Below are 16,324 nucleotides of genomic sequence, written 5' to 3'. Positions count from 1 at the left end.
CATGAGTGGGAGATGGACTATGCAACCCTCACCACCATCTTCAACCTACAGGGGTTCCCCGCTAAAGACCTATTTACCACAGCTCAAAACGCAAAGTGCCCTCAATACTGTTCCCAAGCGGGACTGCAATGCCACTCCCTGGACAATGCCCTCCTCATGAAATAGCAGGCGCCGCTAATGTATGTGTTCACTCAAATTCCACTTCTGAGTTGGGTTATATACAAGATCAGCCAAGACAAGTCCAGGGTCATTCTCATTGCCCCTACATGGCCCAGACAAACATGGTTCCCATTCCTGAGACAAATCTCAGTGAAACCACCTCAAACCCTCCCTTTAATATCTCACCTCCTGACACAGGACTCAGGATGCGTCAATCACCCAGAGGTGAAAGTAAGCCAGTATGGTCTGGCATAGCGTACCGGCAAGAGCCGGTACACTGTGCCAGACTGGACCGGCTTCTCTGGTGGTGATTTAAGGGCCCAGGGCTCCAGCCACTGCAGGGAGCCCTGGGCCTTTTAATCACCGATGGAGCTCCGGCAGCCGGGTTCGGGCGGGGATTTAAAGGGCCCAGAGCTCCAGCCCCTGTGGGGAGCCCCGGGCCCTTTAAAGCACTGCCTGAGCTCTGCTATCTATCTTTGCTCATCCAACGACTAAGCATTTTCTAAAAGGCATGATGAATACCTACCCAACGCTAAAAAACCCTACACCCACATGGGATCTTAATCTCATCCTTCGTAGCCTCATGGGGAAACCATTTGAACCCTCAGCGACTTGTTCATTGCTACATCATTCTATGAAAGTGGCCTTCCTGATTGCCATCACATCGGCGAGAAGGGTAGGAGAGCTAGGTGTCTTAATGGCACACTCACCTTATACCACATTCTATAAAAGACAAAGTGGTCCTATGACCTCACGCCAAATTCATACCCAAGGAAGCCTCACCCTTTCATCTAAATCAACCGATACACTTACCTGTGTTTTTCCCAAAACCACATGCCAACAGCAGGGAGGCTTCTCCTCACACGCTTGACATCAGTAGAGCACTAGCCTTTTACCTAGAAAGAACAAAAACATTTAGAAAACTCTCATCTTTCTCTCCATAATAGAACGATCGACGGGTCAGACAGTCTCTGTTTAGAGATGATCTAAATGGATCTTGCGCTGTATCCATTTGTGTTACCAGCAGAACAACCTCCTTCTTCCTCCAGGAGTTTGCACACACTCCACTAGAGCGTTACTAACATCAGTAGCATTTCTCAATGACATCTCCATCGCGGACATTAGCAAAGCATCTACCTGGGCCTCTGCCCCCACTTTTGCTAAGCACTACTCTCTCGAGCAGCAATCAGCTGCAGACGTACAGTTTGGACTCTCAGTGCTAGCCACTGTCAATAAACCAACTCCAAAGCTCCCCCTCCATTGAGGAGTACTGCTCCATAGTCACCTAAAGTGGAGCACCCACAGGGACACTCGAAGAAGAAGAAGAAGAAGAGGAGGTTACTCACTCAGTGCAGTAACTGAGGTTCATCGAGAGGGTTGGCCCTGTGGGTGCTCCACTGCCCCCCTATCCCCTCTACTTTGGAGTTCCATGCTGATCCTCTTGGATAGAGAAGGAACTTGGGAGCTGGTTGGCTGCGTATGCTAGGTAGCCGCTTGGAGCACACTGCTACTACAGATCTCTGATTATAAGCACTGGGTGCCAAGACACCTAAAGTGGAGCACCCACAGGGACAACCATCTTGAAGAACCTCAGTTACTGCACAGGGTGAGTAACCTCATTAAAATAGGACAGAAAATAACTACTGCTAGGCACTCCAAATTGGGCTAGGTGCTTTTAGTATTTAGGTCTTTTGGATCTGGCAACACTGCAGTGCTTCTAGATTTGCTTTATATAGCCAAATCTTTCACCCCAAATTTGAACCTTTGTAAGTACCTGTATAGATAATACATCTCTGATAGCAAGAGGCAATTGTTAGATAGAAAAGCATGGACATGCACTGGCAAGTTACTCAGATCTTTAGTTACTTTTAAGTAGCCTTTCTTTTCATAGCTAAATTGTAATAATTTGTGGACTGTGTAGCTATGAAATCAGACTTCATTTATTGTGTTAAAAGCCATAAAATATTTCCATACCATTAGCCAATAGGATTGGAATATGCAATGAATTAGCCCACTGTTTGGCATTGTAGCCTGAGATGTCACAATCCTACCTCCAAATATTAAACTTTTCAGATTAAAAAAAAACATATACGCTGATCTCAGTTTTTCTTGTTTCTTTTTCTCTTTAAGAACTGGAACCTCACAAAATATCTAAATGTAGAGACACTATTCCCACTGGCGTCCTGTGGTCTCTTTCCTTTATTTTTATCACCTAATTTCTCCCTGATATGCGAGACTGATTTTTGTTTGTTTTTTTTATTTTCTATTTTTTATTTGGTCAATTCTGTAGTTACTTGGTAAAGGAAGGAATGAAACTGCTTGTGAGTGGTATTTGGGAAAGAGAGAATGCATCATCCTGGCTGGCATTAAATGATTTTTCTTGCTGTTTAGCCAGCTTGGGCCTCAAGCCATTAGAACTTCTGTTGCCTGCATGAACATAACATTTCTGGAGGGGAATGGGACTGTCAGATTTTACAACAGGCTTTGTTTCTAGAGAACTCCCCTTTGGAAAAAGTGACTGGAATGCTGGGTACCACCAGAAAGAAAAAATGCCAAGATGTGCAGCTGCTGGATGGATTTTAGAAAGCTAGTAAATTCTGGCTCCCAGTTAGCCTTCCTTGTGCAGGAAGTTTGTGCTGTTAAAGACAAAATAAAGGTGACTGTGGAGAATGGTGTCACCTACAATAATTCAGGCATAAGCAACAGAGTGTTTAATATGTCTCCTCAGAGTGTGGAAGATATTGTTGCAATCATGATTGGCAATCTGATGACTGAAAGGAAAACAAATGTTGTACTCGATTCACAAGGGTATCCAGGTAACTGAGAAGTAGGAACAAAGCACTCCTGGATTAAGTATTTTTTGTGTGTACTTTTTTCAGTCACATAGCTAAGGGACATCTTCAGTTGCACAGATTTTAAAAAGGGAAACATGGACGTTGATTCAGAGGGAGAGAGCTGTGTTGTATGCTTAGAAGCACACAAGCCCAGAGAGTGAGTTCATAGTTTAACGTGCAAGCAGTTATTCCACAAGAAATGCTTTGAATTCTGGCTGTAAAAGCATAAAACATGCCCAGTGTGGAACTGTGACATCTTAAAAATGAATTGAAGGAAATGAATTAAGCCTTTAAAATCTCTAATTTTGAAAGACTCATAGCACTGCTATTCTTGATGAGAATACAATAGCCATTTTGAATATGCTCTAGTAAGAGGCCAGATAAATTTGTGGACTAAGAACATGCTTCCTTAGAGAATTATGATCCAGTTCTGTGACTTTGGTTATCTTTCATAACCTTGACAATGCAACTTTTGAAGGAGAGGATTTAAAACTCATGTTTGTTCAGAAAAGTTTGGGATTTTATTTAAGCAACACAATTTTTTGTGTTTAGAAATCTGCCAGCCATAGTTTAATTTTCTTCATTTAATTTTGGGTATATGCACAATTAACAAAATTGTGAATGAAGTGTGCAACTTGTGGAAATGCTGATTTATTAATTTAACTTCTCTAAAATTAAAAAGGTATTATCTTTTCTGCAGCATTATGGATCCAGTCCTGAAAACCCTTTCTTGGGTAAGAAGCCCTTAACTCTCTTGAGTAGCGCCTTTGAAATCACCGGAAACATTGTTAGTTTTGCTATTTAAAAAAAAAAATCTTCTAAGCAATTCATTACATAGGAGAAAAACACTTATGATTTCAAAATATTAAGCTGAACTCTCATTACACAGATACGCTTTTGTTGTTCTCCACCATCCTGTAGTTATTAAAAGAACATTTACATTTAAAATGCTCAGATAAATTTTAGTCTCCTCTTGGTCTGCATTGGAGGTCCCTATTGGAAATGTATTTCAGTTAAAGTAGACAGGTTTTTAGTTGAATTTTAAAGGACCTGTAGTAATGTACTAGATTTTTTTTTATTTAGCCCACATACAATTGTTTATCTCAACTAAGAGCTGTATAAACCCATTGCATAAACATAGGTCTGTCTCATTTCAAGAAAAGCTCACCTTGTTCCTGTTACTGGATTAAGTTGATACCCACCTCCAACTAGGGAAATATACTTCTATTTTACTGCTAGAATCTAGTTAGTGGCCTACAACTGTAGAGCTTGCTGTAATCCTAGGCATGGCTAACAGTATGAATCAAAGTAAGGCTGAGAACCAAAGTAGGCCTTGTCAGAATACTAACACTAAATATCATCTTACCAAGTAAGCACATTCCTGACATGAGAGGATGGTAGAGCAACTCACAGACCTCTTAAGTAACTACGTAAACACGGTCCTAAGAGGGAGGTCTCTTCCTTTTTCTTATAGTACTCTTTTTCTTTGAAAATAATCTCTGGCTAAGGTTCAGGAGACGGAAGTTTGTGAGGATGGGAACCTCCAGGTATTCCTTTGCCAAAATGTAGATTTCTCGCTCACACCAATAGGCAGCGGGTTGCATAGGCTGTGGGGAGGCTGTGCCTCCCCAAACAGCCAGGTGTGGCCCTAACCTCTGCGTGCAGCTCCAGTCCTCCACCTTCCTGGTGCTTCGGGGTGGGGGAGGCTGTGGCCGCCCTCCCTTCTGCGCACCAGGGCCGGGGAGGCCGGGGCCATTCACCGCCCACCGTCCCGGCACTCCTTTGGGGCTGAGAGGCTAGCCTGGGGTGGGACTGAGCCAGTGGCCGCTGTGGGGGGGAAGCTCTGGGCTCCAGATGGGGGAAGAAGAGATGGGGCCTCGGGTGGACAGGGTGGGGTTGGGGACTAGCCTCCTCCAGCCGGTGGTTCACATGCCACCAGTGCTCACACTCTTTTTCCTGCCAAAGAATGGTCTCTTAATCAGGTGATAGACCATTTTATTTTGTTGACACATGGCTGTGGCTTTGGTTTGCCTTTTGTCTCCAGGGAACTGGTTTGTGTCTGATTTTCTAAACTTTGAATATGTATCAACAGTGTCATACAGTAGAATTTTGTAAATTTACATTATGTAATGTTGCCATACGTATTTTATCAGGACAATAATGCTCAGCAAACTGAATTTTCAAATGATACCTGACAAGGCATACTTTTTAAACAAAATTTATCATGATATTGTAAAAAGAGTGAGCGTAGGGACATCTGTCTGAGGGACATCTCAGGTGAATGGTAAATAGTGTTTGACCCTTACGTTGTAAGACAATTGAGTGAGGGTGTGGGTGTGTAAGTGTAATGTAGTAAAATGGGATATATATTTTTCAAATATTTGAGAGGGGGATGAGGAATATCACTAGAAGCTGGGCAGGGGGTAGTTTACTGTGAAACTTGCTCATTGAAGATTTTGGAAGGAAAAAGTACAAGATTAAAAACAGCTTTAAACATTTCTTGTTGGTACATCAGTGCTCAAGGTTGTAAGAGTTTTATTTTTTCAGTTTTTTTTTAAAAAGGGCGGCAATAGCATATCAAAAGTATGCATATACAATAGTATATTGATTACAAAGTATAACCCTGTATTGTAATATAATGAATCTAGATGGCAAAAATTCCAACTAGCAAAAATAAGATTGTTTTACACTTAGTATGGTTGTTTTGGGGATATCAAAAGTCTGTGTGCTGAAGCAGAGGGTTTAGTTCACCACCACAGAATGCTGGCTGTGAAAATACATTTTTCATAGAGTAATATAGAGAAAACTAAGTCAGTACTTTAGTTTTTTTAGCAAGTACAATTACAGGTATGCAAATGAGTTAGTCCTTGTTAATACATTGGCTCATGAGCATGTGATGTCACAATCCCATTACCCAACAATGAGCTGTTTATGACTATTTTGAAATGAGCCTTTTAACTTTTTTTTTAAAGCTATATTTTTCTTCTTCTGTTTGTAAGAAACACACTAGCAGGCTATCAAAATGCAGGAGACCAGTGGAACTTATTCTGTTTTTACAGGCATTTAATGTTTTATTCTCTTCAGTTAACTGTTCTTAACTATGATCATTTTGTTTTGTTTTACTGGTTATGTAATTGTTTGGCTGAGAAAGGAATGAAGTTGCTTGAGACTAGTGCTTGGAGAAGAGGGGACAAATTGTCCTGGTTGCTGTGTCTTGGTGTCTTTCTGGTGCTGAGTCTGCACGTCTCCCAAGCCAATGCCTTTTGGGTTGCTCATCTGAACATATCGTTTCAAATAGGGAACAAGACGGTATGGGAGCAGGCTGACAATGGAGTATTTGGAAAAAACTCCCCATTGAAGAAGGTGTCTGGAGTGGTGGTGCCACCAGAGGGACTGAACCAAATTGCCTGCAACCCCTTAACAAACTTCAGCAGGCCTGTAAACTCTGAAACCTGGATAGCCCTCATTATGAGGGGACACTGTACCTTCACAAAGAAAATAAATGTGGCAGCAGAGAGGGGAGCAGTTGGCGTGATTATCTATAACCATGCAGGCACAGGCAATGGAGTATTTCCTATGATTTACCTGGGTTCAGAAGATATTGTTGCAATTATGATTGGCAATCTGAAAGGCGCGGACATTTTACACTTGATACAGAATGGCATCCAAGTAATAATAGGAATAGAAGTAGGAAAACACTATGGTTCCTGGATGAATCATTACTGGGGGTCCCTTCTCGTCTGCACACTGGTCACGGTGGCCTATTTTACCTTTTACTGTGCTGGAAGGCTAAGGATAGCAAGAACTCAGATCAGGAGATGCCGACAATTAACAGATGTCGAGAAAGCTATTGGTCAACTTGAGCTTCGCATATTAAAAGAGGGTGACAAGGAAGCTGATACAGATGGAGAGAACTGTGTAGTGTGTCTGGAAGTATACATGCCGAAAGACGTAGTGCGCATTTTAAGATGTAGCCATATTTTCCATAGGAAGTGCATTGACCCTTGGCTGCTGAAACACAGAACATGCCCAGTGTGCAAATGTGACATTCTCAAAGCTAGGGAAACTGAGCTGCCTGTCAAAAATGAAGCAGAGTCTTTACAAGCTGTAGTGCCAAATGAAGCTCCTAACACCACTTTACTTAATGAAGAAGATAATCATAATGAATATGTGTTAGTACAAGGTGCAGAGAGATCATCTGTGAATGAATAACTTCCTTCTTCACAGATGGATAATCAAACCATTTCTCTAGTCCTTCATGTTGCTTCACTTTGATCACCTAGTTTGTAAAGGTCAAAATTAAACTTACATTCTTGAAATAAATTCCGAAATTCTGTCAGCATAAATTTTGAACTCTTTTTTGCTAATTTCAATAATGCTCTGAAATGTAGAATGGATGAACGTGAATTAACTTGGCAAGTATTTCTATGATAATGAGTATTTTTTATGTAACACTTTTTGGTAACTTAAATGTCACAGTTTACACTTTCTGTATAAAAATAGTTTGGAAAACTTTGCCCTGAAAAATAATTAAATTGGCTCTGTAACTTATTACATATGAAAAATTTCAGCCTTCACTTTACTGTATGGACTAGAACATATCTGTGTGTTTTTGTGCAGTAGCCGGGTGTGGCAAAGATATACAACTTTGCATTTTAATATATGGATATCACATCCTTTTGGTTAAATTACACCTTCCTAGCTAAGAAAAACACATGATTTTAAAATCAGGGTTTTTTTTTTTACATCTGCCACTTTGATTTAAATTTTATTTCCTATTCTCAGTCTTTTTTTCTGTTGAGGCCGGGGTTTGGAGGGCACTGCTCACGTGACTTGGAAGACCAGAGAAGCATTGAGGCAGCATTGGGTAGAATTATAGTTTCTGCTGGGAGTCTGCCTAGGTTTAAGGAACACTTCTTCCCTTCTTCTCTTCCCTGCTCCTCCCCCACAACTCTTATCCTTCAAAGACTCTGGAGAGAGAGAGAAACTGATTGTTGATACCGATTTACTTACTACATATGTAAATTGACCACACAGCTGATCTACCAGTGTACTAATACAATATGTTGTTTCCTTGTCCTCCCTCCCCTGCCCCTGTGTTTGTGTCCCCATCAGTTACATATTTTCTTGTCTCTTAGAATAGATTGTAAGCTTTTGGGGGTCATGGACTGTCATTTCTTATGTTTGTACAGAGCCTGCTAGCACAATAGACCCATGGAGCCCTGATGTGATGGTGATCTCTATGTGCTACCGTAACCCGTGCCTGGTTGGTGTGGTGCTCAGTCTCCCTCTAGTGGCACCTAGCCCAGCTAGAGATTGATAAGTCTGCTACAGCCTTGGCTAAGAGTCATGTGGTTTTTAGCTCGCGCTGTAGAGGCTTGTACACCAAGCTTCAGAGGTCCCAAGTTTGATGCTGATGACGAGTCTGTCAGCATTACAGTACAAAGAATAAATAATGAGTATTATGCTGCCATCTTGTCATTTCTTAAAGAGTACAGGAGGATTAGAGGAAGGAGCCTTTAATTCCCCAGCTTCTTCCACATTTTTTTCCTTTGGCTACAGCACTAGCATAATACACTTACTGGTTCCTCACCTGCTCTTTTCACCTAGACATGTGGTGGAGCAAAGGGACAAGCAACTGCATAGGCAAATAAAAATCACTATACTGGAGGAGACCAGAGGTCCATCTAATCCAGTATTCAGTCTCTTACAAAGGAGGAAGGTGTAAGGATGCTGCAGCAGGCAAATTGCACCCCCCCACACACACACATTAAATTTCATCCTAATATCTAAATTGAGATTAGTTTAAACCAAGAAGCATGAGGTTGATATCCTTTTTAAAATGTTGTGTTACTAATTATAACTGGATCTTCTTTATCCATAGACATGTACTATCTCTTTTTCAATCTTGCTAAATTCTTAGTCTCAGTGATTGGGAATGACTTCCAAAGCCTAATTGCAGATTTTTTGAAAAGCTGTTGTTTTTATTGGCTTTGAATTTGCCACCTTTTAGTTTCATTTAATATTGTCTTGTTGCTGTGTTATGAGATGGGAAGAACAGATGTTCCCAGTGTAATTTCTCTACACAATTCATTCTTTTCTTTTAACGTATTCCCTCTTATTCGTCCTCTTTCCATGATAAACAATCCCACTCTTTTTAGTCTGTTTTCCGTGCTGCAGTCATTCAACCAAAAAGTGAAGGCAGCTGCTGGAAATAGAAAATGGGACCTTTTCAAACAAACAAACCAACAAAAACCATAAATAAGGGGAAAAAACATACGGTAAGGGGAAAAATAACTTCAGCTGAATGGCAGACAATCTAATCTTACATAATTGAACAAGATGCTTAAAATAATATCAAAGATATTTAAGGTAACACAAACAATAAACATTTGGGTTTGTTTTGTACAATCCTATAGTAATGAGAGAATGGTTCCAGTGTGGTTTGCATGTTCACTTTCTCAAACTTATTGCAGAGTTTTTTTACCTGTGAATAAGAAGGAGTTTGTAAAGCACGTGGGACCAAGTTCAAATGTTTGTATAAGCGGGTGCAACACCAGTTGGCCAGAGCTGAATTTGGGTTATTAGGTGATTTGGCTCACTAAGTGGATTGACATTTGGGTAAAGGATACCAAAGAAGATGTTTTAAGTCACAAATGTAGCAGAATTACAATTTATCCGCTGTAATACTTTAGTAATACGCTGATCTGAGGAAACTAGTAAATATTGGTATTTTGTAGATACAATAGGTAAGTATTTATCATTGTAGATATTTATCATTGATAGGGATTAGATGTACAGAAGCTTGCTGAAGGGAGGCCACAATAATACAAAATTGAAGCAGTGAGTATTTTTTTTAAAAGTGAAAAGAAAACTTAAATTATAAATTTACGTGATATTGTGGTCTAATGGATTTTTTGTATCTTACAAACTGGTTAAATATGATTGAAATTACAGTTGCTGAAATTGAGATAATGTAAATATAATTGTTTAGTAAATTGGCTTTCTAATCTTTTAAGTGGAAAAAAAAGTAGGTTTTTGCCATCAAAATCTCTTAATGTGCATGCACAGCCATGTGGACTTCATTAAATTCAGTATCATGTTTAGTAAATACTATAGTGTTTTCAGTTTTGAGCGGCAAGTCCTAGGTCCAGTAAAAAAAAAAAAAAAACCAAAAAACCCCCCCACAACTCTTTCTCCTCCAACCCCCACCCCCACCCCCACCCCAAACCACTTGTTTGGGTATGTATTTTACATTTTTCAATGCTAGCTTTTCTTAGTCCACAGAAATGTTACTTAAAAGATAAATGTGTTACACAGCTCCATTCTTGTAAGCTATTTATTCATGGTTCCATTATTTTTTTAATTCAAAAAGTGAATTATTGGATTTTCTTTGAAGGATAATTGATAAGAATAATTGATCCGGTGGTATAAAACTATACAGTGAAGTGTTCCAAGCCTATCAAAGCAGCAAGATTATTCCAGTTTATTCCCAATGATTAGGCTAAAGGAAACCTTTTAAAGTAAATTATTTCAGTAGATAAAATAAAAAATGGTAATTACTGCAGCTGTAACAGAGGATGCACTTGTGGCCATTTTTATGATAGTTTAAACCCATTCTTGAACCCATGTCATTTAGTGAAGATGATATGAAAAAGAGTATTGTATCAACAGAAGGTTAATATCTAAGTTTGTGTGTTGACCCAGGAGCCGTTTCCAGGGTTGAGATTGGTGATCCATTTCAATGCTTATATATTTAGGTGATTTATGGATTGTAGCAAAGTCAGGAGAGCTCCTCAGGAAAGGAAGTTGGCCTCTTGCCATCAGTTTGTCCTGATTGCATCCTATATGCCAGCCACTCTGATCTTCCCAGTATCAGGTGCTTTCACACCAGCGGTCATGTGGGGTTTTGACGTCTGTGAATGAGGTCCATTTTTAGGTCTCCACTGACTTCAGTCTGACTGATGTTGGCATCAGTGTTGGGTACCTCAGTCTGACAGCCTATATGCTGAGTAGATAAATATGGTAGACTGGGATTGTTCTGGGGAAGTGAATTTTTTTTTTTTGGTATAGAACAGGAAATCTTTCACAAGAAAGTTCTATGACCCGACCTGAACAGGCAGAAGGTATCTTAAACGGCTACTGGCTGACCCACCTAGTGCAGTGTTCCACAGAAATAAACTGATGTTCTCATACATTGCTCGTGAAGGGTGTTTTTACTTGTATTGGTACAGCTTTGCTGGTGTAGCTGCATCCACATTAGGAGTACTAGCTGGTATACTGGTATAGCATACTGCTAAAGTACTCCCACTGAGATTTCCATTTTCCACTTAGTTTAATCCATGAATATGTTTATCTCCAAGCCCCAGTAGCTACTTTGCTGAGGCTAGGTTATGTAGTTTAGTTAATTAGGACTAAGCTTAGTTTCAAATACAAGAACAATACGGGGGGAGAATCTTCTGTAAACTTATTATTAAACACATTTTAAACCAATGCGCTAATTATCAGAATGAACAACCTGACTCAGGGAGAGGATTGGGTTTTGTGTATACCCTACTCCGGAGGAATGGAAGTGAAGGACTAGGGGGATAGACTTTATTGGGGTGCTTATAACAATGGCTATGGAAATGGGTGCTGGCAAGAAAGTATATGCAATGAGAGCTAAAGTGTATACCTTGTAGAGATGAAGCACACTGTAAAGTATGACCCCAGACCATCGGAGTGCAGAAATTCAGCCAGAGAGGCTGCCTGAAGAGTGGCTTGTGTACTGTGGAATGGTGATAGATGGAGTAATGGAACCGTTCCAGCTGCAATGTCAGTGCTGTCTGACTTCACTGCAGCACAACATCCTTCAGACAGTGGGGTTTACTATAAACTTTCACAAAACTTTTTTTAAGCAAGGAAATTCAGGCACAAAAAATTAACAGGAGCTTTAAGTTTCAGGAGAAAAAATGCAACAAACACAATAGAAAGCATAGAATTTTGCATTTAAAGTGAAATGAATCATATGCCTTCAGTACAAGGAACAAGAATGTCTTAATGTCTTTCTAATGCATTGTATTGTGTCATATTTGTAGCACATATGGTATATTTCACTCTTAACTGTGAAATTCACTTCCTTTGTGGTTTTCTGTCACAAACATAATATTTTGTAAATATAGCCTTTATGCATGAATGTTCCTGGATTTTTATTTATTTTTATCTTAAAACAGTTTTCTCCAAAGTATATGGTAATAAGCTGTTTATATTAAGGATGTTGTGATTTATTTATTTTCAATGACTTCTATAGGGAAATTACCATTCATTAAGAGTCTATCCTGAGGCTGGATAGAAGCATTGAAGAAGTCAGATTAGTTCCTTCTCAGTAGATATGTATGAGCTTTCTATGGTGTGAAAATTGTACCCTGAAGTTTTGTTTCTGTGTAGCATCTTTGTAATCCACTCTAATAATGTGTCATGTATTTGTTGAGTTAAATACCTTGAAATATTTGTGTTGTAATACTACTAAAATTTTTACTCCTGGGGGAATTCTGCGCCACTGCGCATGTGCAGAATTTATGTCCTGCGCAGATTTCTTTGCTTCCCAGTCAAGAAAAATGACTTTCTGACAGGGAAGCAAATGGAAGCCACAGGAGTGGTCATGTGACCCTCCCCAGCAGTATGTTTTGGGTGCCCAGGGCAGCTGGTAGAGAGGAAAATCAGTGTGGAGCAGGGGGTGGGACTGGAGAAGACCTGGCTGGTGGCTCCTACCCTGCAGCATGCTCTGCTGCTAGTCTCCAGCTGGGCTGGGGTAGATGGGACTTCCTTTTCTCCTACACTGCATCTGAGGCTGGGTTAGACTCACCCCCAGATTTCTTCTTCAGCTGCAGGAAGCTCTGCAAACTCCACATGTCATTTCCTGCACCCATTACTCCTCAGCTGCAGGGATCCTTGTACAGGGACCTGCTCCCCCATCGGCCCAGACCCCCTCATACTCAGATCCTCCCGCTGAGCCTCAACCCCCGCACTGAGAACCCCCCTATATGACCCCCACTCCCTCTGCATCTGGACCATCCGCACGAGCCACCTGCACCCGGATCCCCACCCCATCGAGCTGCAACCAGCTGCATCTGGATCCCCACCCCACTAAGCCCCCCATACCCAGACCCCCTGCTGAGCTATATCCCCCCCATATCCAGACCCCCCCCCTCCTGCTGAATCCCAACCACCTTCACCTAGACCACCCTGCGGAGTCCCATTACCTTTGCACCCAGAAGCCCCTGTACATCCAGATCCTGCCCACACCCATACCCCTCACTGAGCTGCCCACACACAGTTTGCCATCCACAGAACCCTCTCAACCCCCACGTAGATCCCCCCACACTAACCCCCTCCACACTTGGATCCTGCCTTGCTGAGCCTGCCTGCCCACACATACTGGCATGGAGGGGCAGGGCCCAGGGGTATTTGAGGGGCAGGCCCGGTCCTTGCGCTGTGTCAGGGTTGGGTGCAACCTCACCACTGAGTCCATGTCCCAAGGGGAGCTGCACAGTGATCTCCCACCTCTGTGCAGCCAGTGGCCTGTGCTCCCCAGTGCCAGGCTGGAGCCTCCACATTTATCTGACAAATAAAATTTGCAGAATTTTAAAATATTGTGTGCAAGATTTTTTTTGGGGGTGCAGAATGCCCTCAGGAGTATAAAATGCACTCTGTTGCTGAAAACGTATGTTGTATCACATGACTTTAAAACAGTGTGGCTTTTTTTATCACAACTGCTTGCTGTTTCACCCAACACAAACATGACAAAATCTTGCTGAATGATGGTGCAGGCACCATGAATTGCACTATTGCTCCAATCTCAAGTAGATCCAATGAGTGAAGGTCACAGAAGAGCATTCCAGCCGTCTGCTAGAGAATCCAGGATTTACAAACAGTTCTGGAAGTTTACAGATAAAAAAATATAGTCTGTTGCAGAAGTCAAGGAAAATGCTACATCAGTGGTAGACCAGCTCCTTTATTTAACCTGAAATCATGGCCTCAAATCATATGCGCCATATGTTGTGAACAGTGGAAGATTGTCATCTTTATCTAGCCCAGGGATCTCAAACTCAAATCACCACAAGGGCCACATGAGGACTAGTACATTGGCCCAAGGGCCGCATTACTGAAACCTTTTGATACAACAATACAAAAGTATAGTAAAAAAAAGAAGAGTAATATAGTATGCTATTAAAAGTTAATACATTTAACTTTTTTAAAACTCTAATGTGAAAAATCAGTGCTAATTTCACAGTCATTTCATTTTTGGCCACTTAGCTGGCAGCGTTAATTTGTTAATTGTATGAGTTAAAAAAAAAAATTCTGGCAGCCTGTGATGGGGTGTCCATCCCACACAGGCCCTGAGTGGGTAAATGTGGGCCAGAAAGGGCCAATTAACCTTATATGTTGGAAGCCAGAGATTGATAAGAACTAATGGAAGATGAAGCCCAGTGGGGAGAAGACCTGGGCTAGGATGATAAAGCCAGGAAATGACAGCAGGAAGGAGGCTGCAGGGTGGAGGTCTACAACCACTCCCTAGAGGGAAAGGGAGTTACCTAGATACAAGGAGGAGGTCAGGAGGAGAGTAAACCCTGTGGTTCTGTCCTGGATTAGGGATTCTTACAAGAGGCCTTAGAGGGTGGAGTACCCACAAGGAGAGCTCCTGCAGTGAGTGGACTGCTTTACACAGGTCTGCAAACGTACCTTCTAATTTCAGTCCAGCAGTGTTCTTTCTCACTTATGCTTCTTCACCAGTACTATATTCTTCAACTGGAATTTAGGGTCTTGTCTAACTCCCATTGAAATCAATGGAAAGAATGTCATTGACTTCAATGGGGGTTGGACTAGACTCATAGTCAAAAGTTCTGTTGATGATGCATAAGCCAGAATAGCATACAACTCATGCTCCTCATCCCCGTTCTGGCGCCACCTCTTCTTCACCTCCTCCCTCCTGGAAAGTCTTAAGCATCACCAAACAGCTGTTTGGCAGCGGGAAGCGCTGGGAGGTAGGTAGAGGAGTGGGGATGCAGTGCACTGGGTGGCGGGGGAAGGAAGGGGACGGTGGGGAGGTGGCGCCTATGGCTGGCAGCAGGAAATAGCTCCGTGGGCTGCATGTTTAAGACCCCTGGTCTAGCCAAAGGTTTACCTTTGATCTGCTGAGTGGGAGACCCCTGGGCTCTGTGGAAGACATCAAAGCTAGATTAAAGGGAGAGATGTTTGCTTTTCCCTCTGCAATTGCTCTTTTCTCCTCCAGACTGTACAAGGCATCTGATAATAAAATTTCCAAGGTGCTTCATAAACTCAAAGTACTATACAAACATTTATGCAAGCATTAATCTTTACAGTATATTTCTGAGGTAGCAGAGTAGTAGTATCTCCTTTTGCAGATAGAGCACCTGAAAGCAAGAGGCTAATGGCCTGATTTACAGACCTGCTGAGTACCCGCAAATTTGCTGAAGTCAGTGGGAGGTGCAGGTACATACCATCTTTTGAAAATCACCCCGTGTATCTTGCACAAAGTACAACAGAACGTAAGTCTCAAAACCAGGATTAGAATTCAGATCTCCTGACTTCCAGGTCTTTGCTTAGTCCAGTATGTCAGTGACCTTAGGCAAGTCACTTACCTTCTCATTGTCTCCAGGTGACTTGGTGTTATAGATCTTGTCAGGCTCCCTGCTGCTGGTGGCTCCCCAGGCTGCTGGGAGGGAACCGAGCCACTGGATTCCATGCGTTTTAGGCCTCTGGAGTCTGAACTCAGTCCAGGACTGTCCATGTTTTGTGGACCCAAGTCACATTTTCTGTCTAGCACCCCCTTCTCAGAGCTATAACCTTGTGGCCAAGCTGCCTAGCCCCTGGGCTCAGTGCTGGATCCTCAGAATTCCCTTGTAGTTGAAATATACCTTCCCCCAGAACTCCACCCAGACCTTTTGATTTACCTCTTCAAGGAACCATGTGGTAGGAGAACTGTATAACACAGACACTTCACAGAATTCTAACACATCATTGCTCTTTATTTAATCAAGGAAGATGTACACAGATCTATACAAAAGCAATAATCCCATAAGCACATTTCCTCACCATTGCAGTGTTCTTTGGGCTGGGGTCTGGGTCGTCTTTGAGATGGAGGATCCTTCCCCTGCAGCTACATTACTTCCTCACTCCTGCTCAAACTTCCATTGTGTTCCTCTGTGAGCCTTTTTATAACCTTTTGCTTTTCTCGCCTGTCTTTGTCCTGTTCTGATAACTTTCCACCGCTCTCCATTCTTACCCTCTCTTCAGGCAGCAAGAGGAAGTATCTTCTCCAAACTCAAGCA

General features: G+C 41.8%; 2 protein-coding genes across 6 annotated transcripts in view; both read left to right on the top strand.

Annotated features, from left to right (window-relative positions):
* Positions 1–16,324, top strand: part of CADPS2 (calcium dependent secretion activator 2) — a 530,263-nt gene that overhangs the window by 148,074 nt on the left and 365,865 nt on the right. The window lies entirely within an intron of this gene.
* On the top strand, positions 5,965–7,339 carry LOC120388358 (RING finger protein 148-like). The gene has a single exon (XM_039510157.1). It carries the CDS (start codon positions 6,060–6,062, stop codon positions 7,203–7,205), a length of 1,146 nt encoding a protein of 381 aa, XP_039366091.1. The 5' UTR covers positions 5,965–6,059; the 3' UTR covers positions 7,206–7,339.

This window comes from Mauremys reevesii, linkage group 1 (assembly GCF_016161935.1).
Source record: "Mauremys reevesii isolate NIE-2019 linkage group 1, ASM1616193v1, whole genome shotgun sequence".
In the NCBI taxonomy this organism is placed as follows: Eukaryota; Metazoa; Chordata; order Testudines; family Geoemydidae; genus Mauremys; species Mauremys reevesii.
Note: the sequence above shows the minus strand (reverse complement) of the source record. Positions and strands in the feature narration are given on the sequence as shown.

Bases quoted from the DNA above. Each gene is read 5' to 3' on its own strand.
- LOC120388358 (XM_039510157.1), top strand. From the start codon at position 6,060: ATGTTTTATTCTCTTCAGTTAACTGTTCTTAACTATGATCATTTTGTT.